The sequence below is a fragment of the Pollachius pollachius genome (genome assembly GCF_949987615.1).
Source record: "Pollachius pollachius genome assembly, chromosome: 10".
Lineage (NCBI taxonomy): Eukaryota > Metazoa > Chordata > Actinopteri > Gadiformes > Gadidae > Pollachius > Pollachius pollachius.
Window position 1 is genome coordinate 821,567 of NC_136943.1, and position 21,321 is coordinate 842,887.

Below are 21,321 nucleotides of genomic sequence, written 5' to 3' on the forward strand. Positions count from 1 at the left end.
TTCAGCCTTTCAATGTTGGCTCTACAGTAAAACGTTTGCCAACGGCGTTTGCCAATATTGCATTTGCTTGATGGATAAACATTTCCCGCACATATTTGCTAAAGAGAACCCCCTTCAAAGACTTTTCAATGACATTGTCCGGTTTGACCTGCATGCGACTCTCGGTCTGACCGCTAGAGGGCGCAGTTGGTCTGAAATGAAGCTGATTGCGCGTTACATAAACGGTGGTGCTACGTGATGGAGCCAACCACAACTCCCAGGCCCTTTCTACTATTTGGGTTTGACTGGTTTAGACAGCATCTATGGACCATAAAGCCGGCTTCTCAAAATTTTATAAGAACGGGAAAAAAAATAATTTCACTCTGTTTCTTTCTAAGAGGTTTATTCGCTGCACATGGCAACACATAGGCCCAGCCTTTCAAAAAGAATATATTCTTGCGCTGTTTTTTCTCTCAGCGTTTAACACATCCCCGACCTAAATATAGACGTACAAAGTGCTACACACGAACAAAAGGCATACCATAGCATGTCATCTGCATGCTGCGTCGTCATCAGGCTTTGTGTACGATAAGCTTCAGGAATAAAACACCAAGTAGGCAAAGCAACCACTTCAACCTACATTCAGGTATTTAGGTGGAGGAACAGACTTTTAAAGGCCGCTTTGTGCTAGAAAGATGTCATATTTTTGGAGGGGCGGGTAGTGTGACTGAAGGGGTTACCACTGTGTACTCAAAAGCCATCAGACAGTAACAGGCTTATGCTTTTGCTATGGAGGCTTGTTAGATGCGAAGAGGGGAGGGCTGCTTTCCACTCCAGCGATTCATCACGAAATTAACTCATCACCTCAACGATTATTTGTCAGAAAATGAACATTTTCCTGTTTTAAATAACCTCGTTCCCCGGATGTATTGTTATGCAACAGACCCCCCCTTCCCCAATAACAAAACATAAAAAAACATATGTAATAATATTGTAAACTGGGACACATCCAGATACGTCCCCACACTCTCCTCAATAAATAATTGGCCCTTAAGTGCAGCGCTTCTCTTCTTCTCTCCTTCTCCTCGTTTAGCGCACTCGCGTCTGGTCCCCTTCGGTCCTCCGCCGCCTTCCTCCATGGGGGGTCATCTCTGGGGGTTCAAGCGGCGGCGGTGGTGGTGGTGGTGTCCCGGGGGGCCGGCGGGGAAGGGGAGGGGTCCAGGTCGGGGACGGGCCCTCCTCTCCTGGAGCCCTCCCCTCCTCCCGGGGCGTCCCCTCGGCCGCTGGCCCCCCGCGTGCCCCTCCACGCCTGGGTCCAGCGCCGCCGCCGCGCCGCCGGGTCCAGGCGCTCCAGGTTCCTGGCCAGCAGCAGCGGGGAGGGGCGGAGCGTGTTGCGCAGCACATGGAGCGTGTACCTGGGGGAGAGGGAGCGCGGCGGAGGAGGACGGCACGGGGGAAAGTAGGCCAGTGAAAAATATGCGCCACTTTGATGTAATCAGAGTGTTCTGTGTTCTGCTCAGAGCTCTCTCTCCCTCTCTCTCTCTCCCTCTCTCTCTCTCCCTCTCTCCCTCTCTTCTCTCTCCCTCTCTCTCTCTCTCTCTTCTCTCTCCCTCTCTCTCTCTCTTCTCTCTCTCTCTCTCTCTCTCTCTCCCTCTCTCTCTCTCTTCTCTCTCTCTCTCTCTCTCTTCTCTCTCTCTCTCTCTCTCTCTCTCTCTCTCTTCTCTCTCTCTCTCTCTCTATCTCTTCTCTCTCTCTCTCTCTCTCTCTCTCTCTCTTCTCTCTCTCTCTTCTCTCTCTCTCTCTCTCTCACTCTCTTTTTAGGAGGAATCATCTCAACGCTGCCTCGCAAATTCCAAATCTTTAGCAATTAATAATGAATTATATTAATAATCTTTCATAGTAGCTATAGGAGGCAGCCCAGCCCCCCCTAATAGCACAGACACACACACACACACACACACACACACACACACACACACACACACGTTCCTGATGTCTTCTCCAGCACATTGAGTCTAACCCCAGGGGGTACACATCCGTAGGGGTGCTGTTGTTGTGATTGGTTGACAGAGCGACATGCGGAGGGGCCCCCGTGTTTAGGAATGGTTACCTGGGCAACAGCGCCACCACGGTGGTGAGTAGGCACACCAGGTAGAACACGGGGTCCCCCATCTGGGTCTGCAGGGTCCAGTAGGGGTTGGCGGGGGGGTTACAGGTCACGCAGAGCGCGTTGTAGGCCAGGATGGAGACGAAGAAGACCCCCACGCTGCCCAGCATGACCCCCCAGTGGACCGCCGTCTGAGGGACACACACACACACAAACGCATGAGGGTTAACACACACACCTGGACGAGGACCGGGGTAGACCTGAGGTAGGAGGCCTCGCCCATCTGGAGAACACTCCTCAGGCTCTCAGCCCGGTTCGGGATCATTCCGTCTTACTGGAGAAGAGCAGCAGCTATGATACAGCATACCCTCACAGCATAGTCGCCTGAGTCATATTTTGGTCAAGTTGCGATATCTAACGTAACTCTACTCTCCGAACGCTGCTGATTCACCACGCCTTATTGGCTATATGCTAAGCCAATCGGAGGGCTTTCTCGTCCATAATCACTATCTGGCCAAGTCATCTATTTGACTCTGGCATTTTTGACGCTAAATACAAGATGAACATTAAAATATAACTTTAACTTTAAAAAATGTGTTTAGTTACAATAATATTGATCCTTTTGCATTATTCTTTCGATAGGAGTACCATCTGAATGTTTTAAATGATGTCAGGCAACGTTTGATGAATGATTTAAAATGGCGCCTCTCACCCAGGCTTTGATCTCGATGGACAGATGCAGTAGGACGGTGAACAGAGACACCGTGTTTAACGGGGTTCCGAAGGTGAACACGTCAACGTCTGATCCCCGGTACGTCTGAGAGAACAGATGACGTTACAAACAAGCGTTAACTGAAACAACCGGCACCCAATTCAGGACGCTAGTTGGTTGATACGCTCGTTTCATTGGGATTGTTTAATATCAAAACCAATTGATAAAACAAATGTTCTTACCAAGTATGGGATGAAGAAGCACACTAGACTTTGATAAAAGGCGTCCAGAATTGCTACCCAGAAGATGGAGGACTTGTATTCCTACACACACACACACACACACACACACACACAAACACACACACACACACACACACACACACACACACACACACACACACACATGCACACACCCACATGCACACACCCACACACGCGTGTGTCCAGACACACACACACAGACATACACACACACACACACACAGACACACAATAAAAACAAAATCATTGCCGCATGTAAAAAGGCATAATTGGTATGTCTCACAATTTAAACAATCCCTATATTCTTAAACATGACATGTGAACACAACATGGCAGGCACTGACCCCCTGCCCCAGCTGGTACAGCTCCGGTAGGCCCATTAGCGTCTCCGCGGAGACGTCCCGGTCCATTATGCCAAACATTATGGGGGGAACTGAGGTGTAGAAAAGGTTGAAGAAGATCACCAGCCAGATGTCTATCACGGTGGTGCCGGTGAAGCCGCAGTAGAACTGGTACCAGAACAGGAGGTTCACGTAGGCCTGAGACCGGCGAGGGGAACCGGGTTAGACAGTCCACACAACGACATGTTAACGTGAAAGGAAAGTATCTCATACAATATGGGGATCAAAATCCATCAATCGCAGATTAATGATAATATGTTATCGAGAATTCATATAACGCTAACTAACTAGGGTGCGTACGTAAATACAACAACCAAATAATACAAATATAAAAGTGGTGAAAAAAGTATCAATAAAATCCCACAGCAAAAATTATAAAAATAATTATGCAGCACAATAAATACAACCCCAGATCAAGAGTCACACACGTTGGTGCGAACGCTGAACACTCACCACGTTCTTGTAGAAGAAGTAGACGATCATGTGGGCCAGCCGGCTGTGGCACCAATGGCCGTGAACCAGCAGCAGCTTCCGGAGGTGTTTGAACCGGCATATGGCGAAGTCGCTGGCCATCACCGCCTGAGGGAGCCAACCACGCAGTCACCTTTCCCCCCTGCCTCATGTTCCACCGGGTCAGTATTCGCACGGCCAGAGGTTCCCTGACAACATCTTAAAGACGTGGAGAAACGGAGACACCCACCTGCATGCCCTCCTGGCCTGAGATGCCGATTCCCACATCGGCCGCTTGGATCATGTTGACGTCATTCGCCCCGTCCCCTGAAGGGGGCGAGTGTGAACACGGAGCACGGTATAAAACGACACATGGCCCACACACGCATGCGCCTATCCGCCAGCACGCATCGATGCACACACACACACAAAGACACACAGAAACACACGCGTTTCCGTGTTTCACAAATAAGCCACTGCCGCCGGCGGGGCGTTCTCACCTACGGCGAGGGTCATGACCTTGAGCTTGTCCCGGACGACCTTGACGACGGCGCTCTTCTGCACGGGCGTGACCCGGCAGCAGAGCGCGGAGCGGCAGCGGCGGGCCAGCTCCACGAAGCGCTCCTGCAGGTCCGGCTCCAGGGCCATGGCCAGGGTGCGGCCGTCCATCACCATGGCGACGGTGGGGTCGGTGACGGCGCCGTCTGGGCCCAGCGGGTAGCCCCGCACCGCCTCCAGGGTGCAGTCCAACATGGACGCGCACTGGCGCTGGGAAGGGGAGACGAGGGGTTGTTAACGGGGGGAACTCCGTCGCTCTCGACGGTGGAGGGGCGTTCCCGTGGTACCAGGCTTCCCCACTAGGGGACCACCTCCTCACGGGCGTCTGTGCAGGGGGCCGTCGGAGAGACCGCCATTTGATTGGTTGAACTGAGCTCAAAGCTAACACATGTAGAGGGGGGCTAAAACTTAAACTGTGGAGAATAGATCATTCTATAAGCTATGACAATTAAACCATTAGCAGGTTTGATGTATTGCCATTGAGTCAGAATATGAAGCCATCCTATCCTCTCACCGAACACGAGTGTCTGGTGAATGAACAGGAATGAATTCAGGCTTTAGAATGACTTCTCCTCTTATAACCTCGAGGACCAGACATCACAACACATATTTACGCTAGCATTTCTACTGTTACAACGGGGAACCCGGTTGGCGTGTTATTTAGGCCAGCGCACCTGGACTGGAAGCCCCCCATGGGTCGTCAGCCGGGCGGTGTTCGGATGAAAAAATTGATTAAAAACGAACCCCCTCCTTCCTTTCAGAGAGGGAGTGGGCCCTCTGAGGAGTCTGAACGCGATACCTCAGCACAGCCTGGGTTGCGTATATTGGACCTTTCATTTGATTTGAAAGCACTCGATATTATTCCGGGAGTAACTCACTCCATCCATCACGGATGTCTGGTCCCACTTGAGTGGATTGAGGCCGCCCCAGGGTTCCCCAGCGCCCAGTGCCTCCGTAAAAGGAGCCAAAGCGCTGAGTGGTCATTCTTGGCCGATTGGAGACCGGGAGGGCTGATTGGATGGAGCAGGCTGTTTTCAGAAGGCCTTTTCCTGCGCTACGTGCCACCAGATCTTTAATGACCCCAGAGAACTCGAACCCCGGTGTCACACGTCCTTCCCCCAGCAGACAGGGCCTTAAAGGGTTGACCTTTGGGGGCTGGGATGGGATCTGAAGCCTGGGCCACTTAAGTCAAAAGGGAGACGGTTGAACGGTCGAATGTGTCCAGAACCTGGAGATGACATGAGCCCAAGGAGACATGGCTAATTGGGATGGATGGATACGAATAGATATGCGTTCACTTTTGACGACCATCTACCTGTGTGTTAAAGGCACGATTAAATAAACACAGTCATTTATTTTTGCGTGCACTTAAAATCCCAACGCAACTGAACAGCGAAAACAACGGTCACCGTTTATTTTGGAATTCACGGTGAGCCGCCACGCAGGACGAAACCGACCCAGGCCGGGGCGCACAGCCAATAGGACACACAGGAGTGTGTTCCCTCACCTTGTCCTTGCAGCTCATGTTAATGACCATGTCTCCCTCATCCAGCAGCCTGCAGGCGTAGGCGATGTTGACAGCTGTCTCCGGCTTGTCCCCGGTCAGGACCCACACCCGGATGCCCGCCTCCCTCAGAGCCTCGATGGTGTCAGGCACGCTGTCCTGCAGGCGGTCCACGATGCCCGTGGCCCCTGGAACCCCGAACACACACAAGGACCGTGGCCGTTCAGAACGCCCGGAATACAAAGCTGGAGCGTGTCGCTCTTTGCTGCGGGGAGGGGAGTTACCCAGGAGGGTGAGATCTCTCTCCAGGTGGACGGCGCTGGCCCTGACCAACCCCCCACGGTTGTCCATGGCAGCCAGGGCGGTCTGCCTGAGTGTTGACCACTCGCTGTACTCTCTCTCGCTCACCGTCTGGACGGCAGAGGAGGCACGGTCAAACCAAGCAGTCCAAACCATATTGTGGTACATTCAATTCAATTCAATTCATTTGTATTTGTATAGCCCTTAATAACAGGCACAGACTTAAAGGGCTTCATAGTCCATGCATTTATGTCACCCCCCTGACCCTAGCCCCCCAGAGGTCAAGAAATAACTTAATTAGTGAGGAAAAAATCTTGAGAAGGAACGCAGAGTGAGGGATCCCTCCTTCTGAGGATGATCCGTGCAATGGGGGCCATAATTTAAACGCATACAGGCAACATTTTTTAATGGGTGATGGGGTGCTGGCCGGGTAACCGTGAGGTAGAGAAAGAGGCGTAGCAGTAGAAACATGGCGGTAGTTGACTCACCTTTCTGGTGAAGCAGAGGGTCCGAAGCCCCTCCTTGGCGTACTGGTCGAGGTGTTTCTGGCTGTTTGCTGCGACGCTCCTCCGGTCGCCGTTAAGCTGCTCTGGAAGACGTACCACATCATACGTTCAAATGCGTCCGTGATAAGATGGAGCGCTGAGCCACAAAACGCCGTCTCCCAAGCCCTCGAGAGCCCATCACCCTGGCCAGCAGTACCTGTGCAGGGCGAGCCCAGCAGCTCCATGACGGTGTAGTCCGCCCCCTTGGTGTAGAGCACCATCTCCCCGGTGACGGGATGGCGCACCAGCACCGACATGCGCTTCCGGTGGGCGTCGAACGACAAGGTGTCCAGCACCTCCAGCTCCAGCCTCTCCCCGTGGGGGAGCCTCACGGCGACGCCGGCGGGGCCGCGGGCCAGCAGGGTGAACCCGTACGCCTTGGCCGCGTACGCCAGCGCCGCCTCGTCCGGACTCTCCGCCTCAAACAGGACCTCGTCCGAGTCCACCGGCAGCCGGCAGCTCCTCAGCGCGCCCGTGTTCCCGGCACGGCCCGACGCCCGGCCGCGCTCCTCCTCCTCGACCTCCTCCTCCTCCTCTTCCTCCTCCGGGGCCAGGACCTGGGAGTCCGGGCTGTCCCTCCGGGTCAGGGGCTTCCAGGAGGCCAGGCTCCGGCGCAGAGAGCCCAGCGTCTGGGCCAGGCTGGACAGGGCGTACGGCAGGCCGGTGGTCGTGGAGACGGAGGCGCTGGAGAGTTGGCTCAACTTTGAGAGTTGGAAAGACGACACCAATGTTTATACGTTAATACCCAAGTTGTACTCTCACACTCGCTCTTTAATACCTCGAATCGGAGCCTGTGAGGTCAATTTGGAATTGCAGTGCGGAGATAAGACATAATTGCCTAAAAGAGAAGCGGTATGGGCCTATAGGCGAAGTCTGCCTTCCCCCGGGCAGGCCCCCCGTCCATCCACAAGGAGACGCTTTAATTCACCGCGTGTGTTTTAACCTAAAATTAGAAACTCAAGCTGGAGTACGCTGTTCCAGAACGGCACAGCTGAGAACAACGAGTAATCACATTAGAAAAGGGCGCCCCCCCGGTTCCCCCTGCGACTCCGCCGTTTCTCTGTGGTTCATTTAGCAACGACACAACGCCGTCTCAACCGGGGCTGCACAGAGCAATTACAGGCATTAGCGCTGACCACTGGTGGAGGGACTACGGTTGGGCCGTGGGTTCTATAACGGGCCCGTGTGTGTTCCCCTCGAGGAGAACGCACGGCGCTCGGTGACGGCTGGAGGTACTGCGGGCAGGTGCGCGTCACCAGACACATATTTGATCAACGTTGGTGACGATAGATCGGCAAACAGAAGCCAGAGACTCCTTCGTTTGGTGAACGAGGCAATCAATACAGAAGCTGAACAAAGTCTGATGCCTGGGTCTGATGTTTACAGTTATAGGATCGGGGATGACGAACTGACAGGAAGGATGACAGAGGGGAAGAAGGGGGAAAAAGGCGAATAAACAAGTCAACACAGATACACAAACATGGCCTGGGCTATGAATATTCAGGACAGGATTCAGGAGGACGGGTGCTGTTCGAGTGTCTCTCTCTCTCTCTCTCTCTCTCTCTCTCTCTCTCTTCTCTCTCTCTTCTCTCTCTCTTCTCTCTCTCTCTCTCTCTCTCTCTCATGCATACACACAAACACATACACACACACACACACACACACACAGACACAGACCAACACACACACACACACACACACACACACACACACACACACACACACACACACACACACTACAGCCTGTGTTTTGTGTTTCCGAACAGAAGCGCTCACCCTCTCTCTCTGTGCTGTTGCCGTGGAAACCACCACCGTGTTGCAGATGGCGAGAGCCAGAAAAAAGTCCAGGTAGGGATCTACCTCCCGTCCTCCGCCGCTGAAGTCTATCTTCACGATCTGCTGAAGCAGCGCCTTGTCTGGTACCACTTCCTTTTCCTGTTGATTTAGGGGATCAATCACTTGGTTAATTAATAGCTTCACTCATGCGTATGCGGCGCCCGCCCGCATAGCGTCACTGGGTGTTTAATGTTTTCATTCTGCACATAATACAGAGACAGAGAATATAGGAGCAGAAGGAGGGAGGGAGGAAGGAAGGACGCAAGACAAGGACGGGAGGAAGGAAGGAATGAAAGAAAGGAAGAGAGGAAGCAAGGCAGGAAGGAAGGGAGGAAGGAAGGAAAGGAAAAAAGGCAAGGGAGTAAGGACGGGAGGGAGGAATGGAGGAAGGGAGGGAGCAAGGAAAGAAGGAAGAAAGGAAGGAAAGAAGGCAGGAAGGATGGAAAGGAAGCAATGATTATGCATTTAACGCATGCTACTATACCATGTTATATGTAAAATGTAATATGCATGTAATATTTAATATGTAATATGTAATATGTATGTTAAATATAATATGTAATATGTATGTAAAACACAATGACTATGGTAGAAAAAAAGACTAGGAACCAGGCAGGTTCCCGGCGATCCCAGCGCCGGGCCCCAGATCAGAGAGAGGAGAACCAGAGGGCCGGGAGTCACGGACACTGATCTGCTGTCTCAGCAGCTCCTCTGTGACGGCCACCGGTCGCTGAGCTCTCCCCCCCCCCCCCCCGGGCTGAAATAGAGCTGGTCGCCCCTGTACTGTATACGGAAACCGTGATGACTAATCCATAGCACACGTTTACAGTTCAGCCATGTCAGTAGTCCGTGGCTAATGTTGCACGGCGCGACCATATGGTCCCAGGGGGCGCGGTGGGCCGGCCCGTCATGACACCTGGCGGCCATCTGGGACGGGAATAGAACCTGCGTCTGTTCTCAGTCCTCCTCGGACCAGGGGGAGTCGGGCCGTCAGCCGTTTCAGGGGAAAACATCATCATCATGTTTAGTCATATTTAATCGTGTTGAGTGGTATTGTTTATATCATATTTGTTGTTGCCCTATTGCGAGGAAAATAGTTGTTGTTTTTTTTTATTTTTTCAGTCCTATCCTATTACGTATATATTTAGGAAATCTTTTTCTCAAGGTTGAGGCCCATCAGCCCAACATCCTCTCTCTTTCAACATGCATGTGGCGTGTTTTATCTGCCGACGCGTGCGTCACGTCACGGAGCCCTGAGACGCCGTGACGTGGGGCTTACTGAGAGCTCTGAAAGGGTTCTCGTCCTCCCAGCGCCTCCCGGTCCACCGACCACCACTCACTTCCTGTCGACTCTCCCATCTGACACCTCGTCCCCACTGGGCATTCCCTGTGCCCTTGCTGCCGAGCCCCCTTACCCTATCATGTCAGGTGGTACAAACAGACCAGACATATACCCCCCCCCACCAACCCCTGGAGCCCTGAAACCAGAACATCAGTGTTTGCCCCCAGGGCCGGAGTGGTGCTCTCACCAGCGGGCTGCCGAAGGCCACGTCCCCCCGGACGGATCCCGCTGCCTTGCTCCTGGGCGGGGCAGCCTGGGGGAGCTGGCCTGCCCCCGGTCCGCTCTCCTCCTCCCCCTCCCCAGCCAGGGTCCACCCGGGCTGCCTTCGGCGGCGGGGCCTCTGGTCGAAGACCACCCCCTCGTCCGGAGCCGGCTCGGTGACCACTGCCAGGCGGAGAGCTGTGGAGCACACCCCACCCACATCCATCCTGTTCACGGGCTCGTCGCTGGCGCGTGGCCTGCGTTTATGCGGCTCGTCTCCATCCAGCGGCCACTCAAAGCACAGTTATCACCTCACATTCACACATTCACACACCGACGGCAGGGTCGGCCACGCGAGGCCCCGGCCAGCTCGTCGGGAGCAGCGAGGGTGAGGTGCTCAGGGACACCCCGAATCTCACTGGGTGTCGAACCAGCAACCTTTCAGTTGCCAGTCCAACCGGCCCTACGCCCCTAATCCTAGGCCGTACTTAAGGGGAACCCTGAGCCACTATTCTGTCAAAGCTTTAATCAAAGGTGTATTTGTATAGAAACATCCACTGAGGAACAGGTAGATAGTTAGGCATCTTGCTCAAGGGCGACTACCAGGTAGGTTTCAAGCCCAGAACCGTCCCCCAGGGCCCAGTAGGGCCCCTTATCCAGTAGGCTCCACCTTGAGGCGAGGCATGCAGGGCGAGGCGTACCATTCCCCGGGCGCGACACCCTGGAGCTCACCGTTCTCCTTGTGGGGGTACTCCGTGCCCATGACAGAGCAGCGGCTGAACACCATCTTGTTCTCCGTCAGCGTGCCCGTCTTGTCGGAGAAGACGTACTGGATCTGGCCCAGGTCCTCGGGGATGTTCAGCGCCCTGCACTGCACGCGGCGGTCCCAGTCAGCGTCGTAGAGGTCCACGTCGTTGGTGATGAAGAACACCTGGGCCAACTTCACCAGCTCGATGGACATGTAGAGCGAGATGGGGATCAGAATCTGGGGGGGGGGGGGGGGGGGGGACAGGGCAGAGAGTGATGGGGTCACTGGTGATGGGGCGACTAGCACCATCAGAACCTGAGGGGAGGGTTCTGATGTCGATGGGGGCGACTCGCTCAGGAAACGCCCCCTGGAAGAAAAAGGTGGCGGCGTTTGCTATTCAAACACATGAACGCGCACGTGCTTGTGTGGGTGGATCTGTATGTGCGGCATGCCCCGCCACGCTTCCACACATACAGATTCACACAGATCTCTGGGATAGCACGCACACACAAAGCCGCACACACACACACACACACTCACGCCTGAGGAGAGAGCCACCTCTACCTGTAGCAGGATGATCATGGTGAAGAACATGTACAAGGCGGAGAGCGACGGGGCGTCCAGAGATCCCTGGGGGTCAGGGACCAGGTAGGGAGGGGCGCCGGGCAGTGAGCGGCGCCACATGAAGTGACCTGTATGAAGAAGGACGGGGAATCAATCACGCCGCCTGTCTGAGAGAGACTCTTTTCCCCCCTCGCCTTTTGGGGGTTGCGACTAAGTGACCAACTGGACGATATCTCTGAATTGCATCCACGAGGAATCCATCCATCCATCCCCGGCTCAGACCCCGGTCAGCCCTTGGACAGGGTAGTGATTTTATGCTAATCCGGATGATCCATCGCCTACCCACGGCGCCGACCAGACACATGGAGAAGAGGAGCGCCACGCAGCAGAGGACGTCTCGGTTCAGCGCGCGCTCCAGCTTGCTGCGCTTGTAGCGCGGCCGGTTGATGTTCAGCATGGACTTGCTCTCACGGCCTGGCAGATCGGACCGGGAAGGGAGGAAGGCCGCTCCGGTTAGGATCACATCCACGGCCTGGCGTACCCCATTAATAAAAACACCCCACCAGCCCACGACTACCTCAGGGTGGTCTGCTATTGATCTCAGGACATGGTCCATCCCATTACAATCTTCACTGCATTTATTTCTTAAAGGTGACATATTATGCCAACAGGTGTGAGTGGGATTAGCCGTATCAAGCAGTTCTTGGAAATCTGCCTCTTCTGAAATCACAAGTGGGCGTGTCCACCTAGGTGTATGACGGGTAGATGGGCAACGTTTGCCTCAGTCCGCCGGGTGGGCTGGTGGACTGATCTATCCAGCACACATCAACGTGGACACGCCCACGAGTGATGTCAGAAGAAGCAGATTTCCGAAACGGCTTGTAATGGCTAATCACCCTCGCACCTGGTGGTATAATATGTCACCTTTAACACATCGTTAGGGGTTACACTGTGAGGGACCGAGGGGGGGGGGGGAGGACACACACCTGCGTACACCACGAAGCCCATCACCTGCTCGGTGTTCCGGACCGTGCAGCCTCTCAGCAGCAGGCTCTCAATACCAACACCCACCCTCACCTTATCAGGCCTCTCCCTGTAGGAGGAGGAGGGAGAGAGGAGGAGGAGGAGCGGAGGAGGAGGAGAGGAGGAGGGGAGGAGGAGGAGGAGGAGAGGAGGAGGAGAGGAGGAGGAGAGGAGGAGGAGGAGGAGGAGGAGGGGAGGAGGAGGAGGAGGAGCGGAGGAGGAGGAGAGGAGGAGGGGAGGAGGAGGAGGAGGAGGGGAGGAGAGGAGGAGAGGAGGAGAGGAGGAGGGGAGGAGAGGAGGAGGAGAGGAGGAGGAGGAGAGGAGGAGAGGAGGAGGAGGAGAAGAGGAGAGGAGAGGAGGAGCGCAGGATGAGGAGAGGAGGAGGAGAGAAGAGGAGGAGAGGAGGAGGGGAGGTGGAGGAGAGGAGGAGAGGAGAGGAGGAGGAGGAGGGGAGGAGAGGAGGAGGAGGAGAGAGGAGGAGAGGAGGAGGAGAGGAGAGGAGGAGAGGAGAGGAGAGGAGGAGGAGAGGAGGAGGAGGAGAGGAGGAGGAGAGGAGGAGGAGGAGAGGGGGAGAGGAGAGGAGAGTAGGAGGAGAGGAGAGGAGGAAGAGGAGAGGAGGAGGAGGAGAGGGGGAGAGGAGAGGAGGAGGAGGAGAGGAGGAGGAGGAGGAGTTGGAGGAGGCGGAGAGGAGAGGAGGAGGAGAGGAGAGGAGAGGTGAGGAGGAGGAGGAGAAGAGGAGAGGAGAGGCGAGGAGGAGAGGAGGAAGGAGGAGTGAGAGGAGGAGAGGAGAGGAGAGGAGAGGAGGAGGAGAGGAGAGGAGGAGGAGGAGGAGGAGAGGAAAGGAATGAGAGGAGGATGAGGAGAGGAGGAGAGGAGGAGAGGAGGAGGAGAGGAGGAGGAGGAGGAGAGGAGAGGAGAGGAGGAGGAGAGGAGAGGAGGAGGAGAGGAGGAGGAGGAGAAGATGAGCGGAGAGGAGGAGAGGAGGAAAGGAGGAGGAGGAGAGGAGGAGGAGAGGAGGAGAGGAGGAGGAGGAGGAGAAGAGGAGAGGACGAGGAGGAGAGGAGGAGGAGGAGAGGAGGAGGAGAGGAGAGGAGGAGAGGAGGAGGGGAGGAGGAGGAGGAGAGGAGGAGAGGAGAGGAGGAGGAGGAGGGGAGGAGAGGAGGAGGGGAGGAGAAGAGGAGAGGAGAGGAGGAGGGGAGGAGAGGAGGAGAGGAGAGGAGGAGGAGGAGGAGGAGAAGAGGTAGGAGAAGAACAAGAAGGAGAAGGAGAGAAAGAAGAGGGTGAACAGAGCCCCCTCCCAGTCTTACTGTTGTTGTTCAGTGAGGATCCTACAGGATGGGAGTGAAGGTGTGGCGTCCAAGCATTGATTTCAGCTCCATTACCACCGAACAATGATAGGTGGTCGTTGGCGTCAGAATGTGCGGTGAGTGGTTTAAAATTAGTTTCGCTAAGTCCTTGCAGAGCCTCTCTGCGATTGGCGGGATACTCACACGTAACACTTGAAGTGATTCAGATTGTCGTTGGGCCTTTCGCACACCACGAGGCAGTCGAAGTTCTCGGGGTCAAACTCTGACGCCTGCAGAGGTAAAGAGGGCCGTGATGGACCCTGTGAGTACAGTACCTCCCTTACAGGCAGCACGCTTCCATCTGAGACTGCATGATCGCATGGTTTGCTGCATATCCGGAAATAACACTGTGTGATGCGAGTTTATTATACTGTTGTTATTATGTTTACTGTAAAGGCTCCCCATCGAGAAATGTTATTTCCCAATGGGAAAGCACGGAACTAAAAATAAATACAAGGAAATCCTCTTCCCAAAGACGTGTGTGTTTGTGTGCGCCTGTGTGTCTGTGTGTGCGTGTGTGTGTGTGTGTGTGTATGTGTGTGTGTGTGTGTGTGTGTGTGTGTGTGTGTGGATGTACCTGTGACTGTGTCTGGGTGGGTGCGTGTGTATCTGTGAAGGTGTGTGTATCTTTGTGTATGTCTGTGTATGTATCTGCGACTGTGTGTGTCTGTATTTATGTGTGTCTCTGTGACTGTGTGTGTGTGTGTGTGTGTGTGTGGGTGTGTCTCTGTGTGTGTATCTCAGGGACTGTGTGTGTGTATCTGTGACTGTGTGTGTGTCTGTGTGTGTGTCTGCGTGTGTGTCTCTGTGTGTGTAACTCTGTGTCTCTGTGTGTGTAACTCTGTGTCTCTGTGTGTGTATCTCAGTGGCTGTGTGTGTGTATCTGTGACTGTGTGTGTGTCTCTCTGTGCGCTCTCACAGGACGGCCCAGGCCGGCCACGGCCCTCCTCTGCTTCAGCGTGGTCTCCCCGTCCAGGTTGGCCGTCTCCAGCAGACACGCGCCCTGGGGGTCCGAGCTGGCCAGCAGCAGCAGGTCCGCCGGTACCACCTCGTTGGAGCCCAGGCGCACGAAGTCGCCCACCCTCACGTCCCTCCAGCGGCTCTCCGTGAAGCGCTGCCCCGGCCTGGAGGAGGAGCAGGAGGAGGAGGAGGAGGAGCAGGAGGAGGAGGGGGAGGAGGAGGAGGAGGGGGAGGAGGAGGAGGAGGAGGAGGAGGAGGAGGAGGAGGAGACAGGGATCTCAGATCAAGAGGGAGTGGTCTGGGACTCCCGAACTAGCTGAGACGATAATGAATCATCTGATCGTATTCCCCTCGTGAATCAATGATAATGATAATACACAACCCGCAGAGAGAGAGAGAGAGAGAGAGAGAGAGAGAGACAGAGAGAGAGAGAGAGAGAGAGAGAGAGAGAGAGAGAGAGAGAGAGAGACAGAGAGAGAGAGAGAGAGAGAGAGATAGAGGGAGAGAGAGAGAGCAGAACGTAATACAATTGTTGTTGGAATGCGGCCCAGAGCACTGCTTTTTCAAACATGGACACCGTCCAGCCAGTTCAAATGTGAGGAAGAGACAGAGAGAGAGAGAGTGAAAAGCTCTCTCTCTCTCTGTCTCTCTCTCCTTCCCTCTCTCCCTCCCTGTCTCTCTCTCTGGAACCGGCGGTTCAGGTCCCGTCTCTCTCCACCACCGGAGCCGGGCTGCTGACGTAGGCCAGGTATGCTGCTGTGCATGTAGGACCTGATCAGGCTGCACCTGGAGCCTGAACACACAACACGCCTCCCCGCCTCACACTGAGCCCTGGGAAGGCCTGGGTACTGGGTGGGGACCTGGGTGTGTGTGTGTATGCGTTAGTGTGTGTGTGTGTGTGTGTGTGTGTGTTGTGTGCATGTGTCGACGTGCTCAGGTTATATATTTGCATGTCTAACCTGTCCTTCTGTTAGGCCAGAGTTTAGCAGGCAACATCTTTTGTACATGAATGTGAACGTCAATCCAAAGAAAGTGTCAGTCAGAAACACCACGTCCTCTGCCGCCTGCGCCCTAATGAAGCGGGAGTCGTGAGGCCGGACTGGGGTGGGAGAGCCCATTAATTCCAGCGAACCACAATGTTCCTGCAGTGTGTTCGGTGGGTCCCACTTGTGTTCCTGCTCAGCTCACAGCGAACCTCTCCCCGCCGCCGCCTCCCTCGTTAAAGGCCTTCATTTAACGCTGATTGTCCCGAATAAAGAACATTACTGATCTCTTACATGATAAAAGTAATTGGCTGATCTTGTAAACGTGGGTGGCTCGATGTCTGGCTGCGATAACGAGGCTCCTCCGATCCATTAACCGGTGGGAACCCCAGGACTGGTAGTCGGGGTGCAGCGAGTTAAACATCTTAACCTGTTTACAATGTGTTGAAATAACCACGATGTGTTGTCACTACCCGTGTCCGACAAACAATTGGTGTGTATTTAAGCACTGTCACACGAGAGGGAGTGCTGTTGGACTGAATATCTGCACGGCTGTGATTCGGCCGTAGGTACGAGGCCGTAGGCCGATTGCCAAAGATAATTGCTTTTATACAACAGTTCAACGTGCACCATTTATTAGTTAACATTTGTTTGTTTATTTAATGAATTATTTGGCTCTGCCAACACAAATAGATCCGCAACTGAACTGGGACTCATCTGCTGCAAACCAACACATAAACGCACTAGTTAGCTAATAACATTAACGGTACAGAACATAGACAGCGGAGTGATACATGTATAGTTAAAAGTCCCAGCGCCGTTATACTCTATATCAGCACTCATGGAATGCCTCTTGTCCAATCAAACTATTTGGCCGAAACTAACGGTTGTATAACCCATCGTAACCGATGAAAGAGGCCCACAATGGAAATAACCTCCACTTTATCTCGATCCTCTTCAGTGATTCTCTTCTTCCACGGAGGTTTGAGTAAAACCAAACTAAACTAAACTCATTCCTTTTTTAAGTCCTGCGAGCCAGGAAGTAATAAAAGTGTGCGTCTCTGAACGAGCGAGCCGTGAACCGTGTGATCGGACGGCATTCCTGGTGTAGAGCGGACTGTCAGTCAGGGATCTGGCTCGCCCTGAGTGTGACGTTAGCAGAACAATGGACCAGGAGAGTTGACCTAAGGCATCCCGTGCATCGCGTGGAAGCCCCTTCTAGCACGAGTCAAGTAATGCACAGTTATATATTTATTTATGTTTGATTTATATATATAAGAGAGACATTTTGTAGTCATCGAGACTAGCATAGCCTTCCCACCCGCCTCACACACACTTATTTATGTTGTACGTCCTTGCACTTAAAAATAGTACTGAGCATTGTATAGCGTCTTATCCTAGCTATCTTTGTTGTATACGGGGAATGGGTTAACCTTACAATTGCTAGTGCAATATATTGTTGTCACTCTTTCTTCTGACAAATGTACTCATTGTAAGTCACTTTGGATAAAAGTGTCTTCTGAATGCCCTAAATGTAAATGTAAACGAATCAAAGACATCCTTGCTAATCCATCGATCGTAGAAACTGGGCCTTTTAAAAACCGGACTGGTCACCAGCAGGCACTAAAGAATAAGGAGGTACAACCCCAGTGAATGGGTCCCCCCCTATCCAGCGATGGGTGTCTGGTGTCTGCGGGACCCCCTGGAGGAGGCTGTGTGTGGGTCCCAGAGGGACCAGCGTGTTCTCACAGCGCCTGTTTGTGCTCGCTGCTGCGTCTGAAGTCTGGGCTCTCTGGCCCACCTGACCCCCCCTACCTCTGACCAATATCCATCACACACACACGCACGCACGCACGCACGCACGCACGCACGCACGCACGCACACACACACACACACACACTCACGCACGCACGCACGCACACACACACACACACTCACGCACGCACGCACGCACGCACGCACACACACACACACACACACACACAAGTACACACACACACACACACACACAAGCACACACAAGCAGACACACACAGATGCACACAAACACACACACACACACATGCACACACACACACACAAGCACACACACACACACACATGCACACACACACGCAAAAGTACACACACACACACAAGCACACACACACGCACACACACACACACACACACACACTTACACACACAGACATGCACACGCACACACGCACACATACACACACACAGGCATAAACTCATGCACACAATCACATATACACATATACACACAGGCACACCCGCACACACACAGGCACACTCAAACACACAAACAGTCATGTACACACACTTGTCCACAAACATGCAGTCATGCACACACACGCACACACGCACACACACACACGCACACACACGCACACACACACGTGTACAGAGGGCTCCTTCGTTGGCGGGGGGGATGAACGGGGCAGCAGCTGCAGACGGACAGGACACTGATCCTTATGACGCCCTTATAAGGCTCGCATGGAGCCCCCCGGCCAATAGGAATCCATACTGACCTCCGTGTACCACACCCTTCGCCCACAGTGACATAATGGTTGTGGAACGACGTTGTAACTATCCTCGGCCTCGTGTTTAAGTTGATGTTTCTTGTGAGCGATTCAAAATAGCTAATACAGTTTTTGCCCGTTGCTTGAACACGTTTTGCAAAACTTGGCTCATTGTGTCAAAACTCAACACACAAGCAAATAAGACACAACCCTGAGAAATATACCATTCACATCTATGTCAAATTGAAACTCTGCTATCGAAAACTAACAATCCTTTGTCAAAATGTCCCTCTGATGAAAAAATGATACACACGTGCATCATTTGAATACACTATCAGATCAGCAGCAACACACTAGCCTATTTTATAAAAAACACTGCAGTCTTTCATGTTCACTGATGTGATTCAGTTCCACAGAAGGCACGTTTTCACGGCAACCAAATATTCAATACTGCAGAACTCTACTTTAAAGTGCAGTCAATTCAGTTGAAGCAAAAATAAAACAAAAATACACTTTGTATACTGTACTGTAAACACAGAAAACATGGCAATTGTGCGCGGGTTAATAGATCCTCGCCTTGTGTGCCGAAAAAAAAGGCGAGTAAGGGGGCAAGTATAGAACTTCAAATTGTTTATGGTTAGTGAACCAGTTCCGGACCAAAACAGCCCGACATTATCCCAGACAACAACAAACCTGGGCTGCTCTGATCTTTCCTGTACAGCTGTATCATGAAGTGCATCTAGAAATGTGTTGATATATTGGGTATTGTAGGGACCTATTTTTGCATGATGGTGCAGTTACCCTTGAAGGCATGGCGGCCATGATATATTTCCCCCGCACTGCCATGGGACGTGCACAATTGCCCTTTGACCTTTTTGTAGCTGGCTGATTGGTGTTCAGTTTTGTAAGAAAGTGTTTTCAGGTGTGTATCTAGTATTTTCAATTACCCAATGCGCTTTGCTTTTTAAATAGATGTGTTTTCCCAATGGTAGGCTGAGATTTCATTTTCGGACTAAGTGTCTTATGTATGAAATAGTGTACTTTGTAGTGTGCATGAGCAAGTGTGTCGCAGAAAGGAGCAAGTGTGTTGCAGAATTGCACCTAAAGTGCAAAGCAGCACTTTTGTTTAAGGTATGATAACAAAAACTTCAAGTTGTGTCACTTTTGTCTAAGCATGTGTATAGTGTTCAAGCAATGGGCAAAAACTGTAAGTTGATCTCCTTGATGCAACGTATAGATTCCACCCAAAGTGGCCGAGCGGATGGATGTAAGATGTTAGGCTCTTCTGCACAAGAATAATCTCCCACACATTTTCTATTTCTAGGTCAAAAATTCCCATGGGGTGCTGGAACCAAGCTGAAAAAAAACACACACGTGCGCACACACACACACACAGGCGCACACACACACACACACACACACACTTCCTTGCTTCCTCCCTCTCTCTGTTTCTCTCTTCCACCTCACATCTCCAACACATCTCCCATGATTGCATACATTCACACTCACTCTCCCGGCTTCACAGATACACACATTCACACTCCTACACACATTCTAACACACAGACAAACATGCCGGCGCCACACGTTCGCCCTCATCCATACGGTCGACCCTCCACCCCTATCGGCGCGACGGCACTAAGCAGGTCCACATCCGCTCAGCCGTCTTCCAGTCCCATCACTCCACGGTGGACTGGTAACCACAAGGTTGCTAGTTAAAACTGACTCCTCACGGCTGAGTGTCGAGGTGTCCCTGAGCAAGACCCCTCCTGGATCCTGAGCGCACACCCAACACGCCTCCCCACCTCACACTAAGCCCTGGGAGGGCCTGGGTACTGGGAGGTGAACCTGGGTGTGTGTGTGTGCATGCGTCATCCTGACTTCCCCCGACCAGCTGGCTGTGGCCCCCTGCGCGGCTGACTCCGCCGTCGGTGTGTGAATGTGTGCGTGAACGGGTGAATGTTGGCGGCGTTGTGAAGCGCTTTGAGTGGCCACTGGTTTGATACAGCGCTGGATAAATGCAGTCCATTTACCAAGTCCAAGGGGAGACGTACCTGCGGTAGACGAGGCAGTGCCTGTTGTTGAGCCTCCGGTCCGACTCGTACCGCCTGAAGTCCTCCCAGCCGTCCTTCAGCGCGGTGAGGCCCAGCATCACGCCCACGGGGATCAGCGCCACCTCGGGCTGGAAGGCGTTGACCGCCGGCACGAAGTTCAGCATGGCCAGGCCCACGAAGTAGACGTTGGCCCAGCGGTGGAACTGCTCGTACAGGTTCACGGGCAGGAAGAGCAGCAGCGTGTACTTGGTGGTCCTGACGGCGTTGCCGGGGTAGTGGCGGTTGGGCTGGTCGGCGGCGCCCAGGTGGTCGTAGGGCAGGTTGGGCTCCAGCGTGCGGAGATCCTTCTGACGCTTCCGGGCCCCCTCCAGGGCGTCCCTGAGCAGGGCGGCAGGGGTCCTCCACCGCATGGTTCTCCCTGGTCCTGCTTCTCCTTACCTCCTTTATTTAGTTAATTGGTTAATTCCAGGGAAGTTGTACACTAATCAACAGTCAAACTGAAAGGGAGCCGGTCGGCCGGAGAGGCTCGTTTACAACCGTTGTCCCCGGACAGATATTCAAAAGGCAACCTAAAAGTACAGATACAAAATGCATGTGTAAAGTCCTCTGTTTGACTCTAACCTCCTGGTCACCGGATCCTTTAAGGCCCCATGGAGTTGTCTGGTTCTTGTTCTTGTTCTTGTTCCTGTTCTTGTTCTTCTTCTTCTTCTCCTTCTTCTTCTTCTCTGTTTAAATCCACCCTCCTGGTCACTGGTTCCTTTAAGGCCCCATGGAGTTGTCTGGTTCTTGTTCCTGTTCTTGTTCTTCTTCTTCTTCTCCTTCTTCTTCTTCTCTGTTTAAATCCACCCTCCTGGTCACTGGTTCCTTTAAGGCCCCATGGAGTTCCCCGGCTCTGCTGCGGTGCTCATGCCGGCTCCCTT

The 21,321-nt window shown here is 53.2% G+C and overlaps 1 protein-coding gene across 2 annotated transcripts; it reads right to left on the reverse strand.

Annotated features, from left to right (window-relative positions):
* Positions 1-382: 382 nt before the first annotated feature.
* On the reverse strand, positions 383-21,321 carry atp10b (ATPase phospholipid transporting 10B). 2 transcript variants are annotated; one of them, XM_079744481.1, is made up of 22 exons: positions 21,023-21,321; positions 20,402-20,842; positions 14,799-15,003; positions 14,024-14,109; positions 12,497-12,603; positions 11,853-11,984; positions 11,511-11,638; positions 10,931-11,183; positions 10,185-10,396; positions 8,596-8,754; positions 6,977-7,520; positions 6,763-6,863; positions 6,259-6,385; positions 5,978-6,162; positions 4,413-4,680; positions 4,163-4,239; positions 3,916-4,041; positions 3,406-3,600; positions 3,041-3,121; positions 2,799-2,903; positions 2,090-2,277; positions 383-1,394 (listed from the first exon to the last, which is right to left on the reverse strand). In XM_079744481.1, exons 2-22 carry the CDS (start codon positions 20,809-20,811, stop codon positions 1,139-1,141), a joined length of 3,945 nt encoding a protein of 1,314 aa, XP_079600607.1. In that variant the 5' UTR covers positions 20,812-20,842; positions 21,023-21,321; the 3' UTR covers positions 383-1,138. The 2 variants fall into 2 exon arrangements, with proteins under 2 accessions (XP_079600607.1, XP_079600608.1); XM_079744482.1 differs by having other exon boundaries at positions 10,931-11,147; positions 20,402-21,321.

Bases quoted from the DNA above. Each gene is read 5' to 3' on its own strand.
- atp10b (XM_079744481.1), bottom strand. From the start codon at position 20,811: ATGCGGTGGAGGACCCCTGCCGCCCTGCTCAGGGACGCCCTGGAGGGG. The intron at 8,755-10,184 runs GTGAGAGCACCA...CTAAATCAACAG, and splicing joins TGGCCTTCGGCAGCCCGCTG to GAAAAGGAAGTGGTACCAGA. The intron at 7,521-8,595 runs GTGAGCGCTTCT...CAACTCTCAAAG, and splicing joins CAACAGCACAGAGAGAGAGG to TTGAGCCAACTCTCCAGCGC.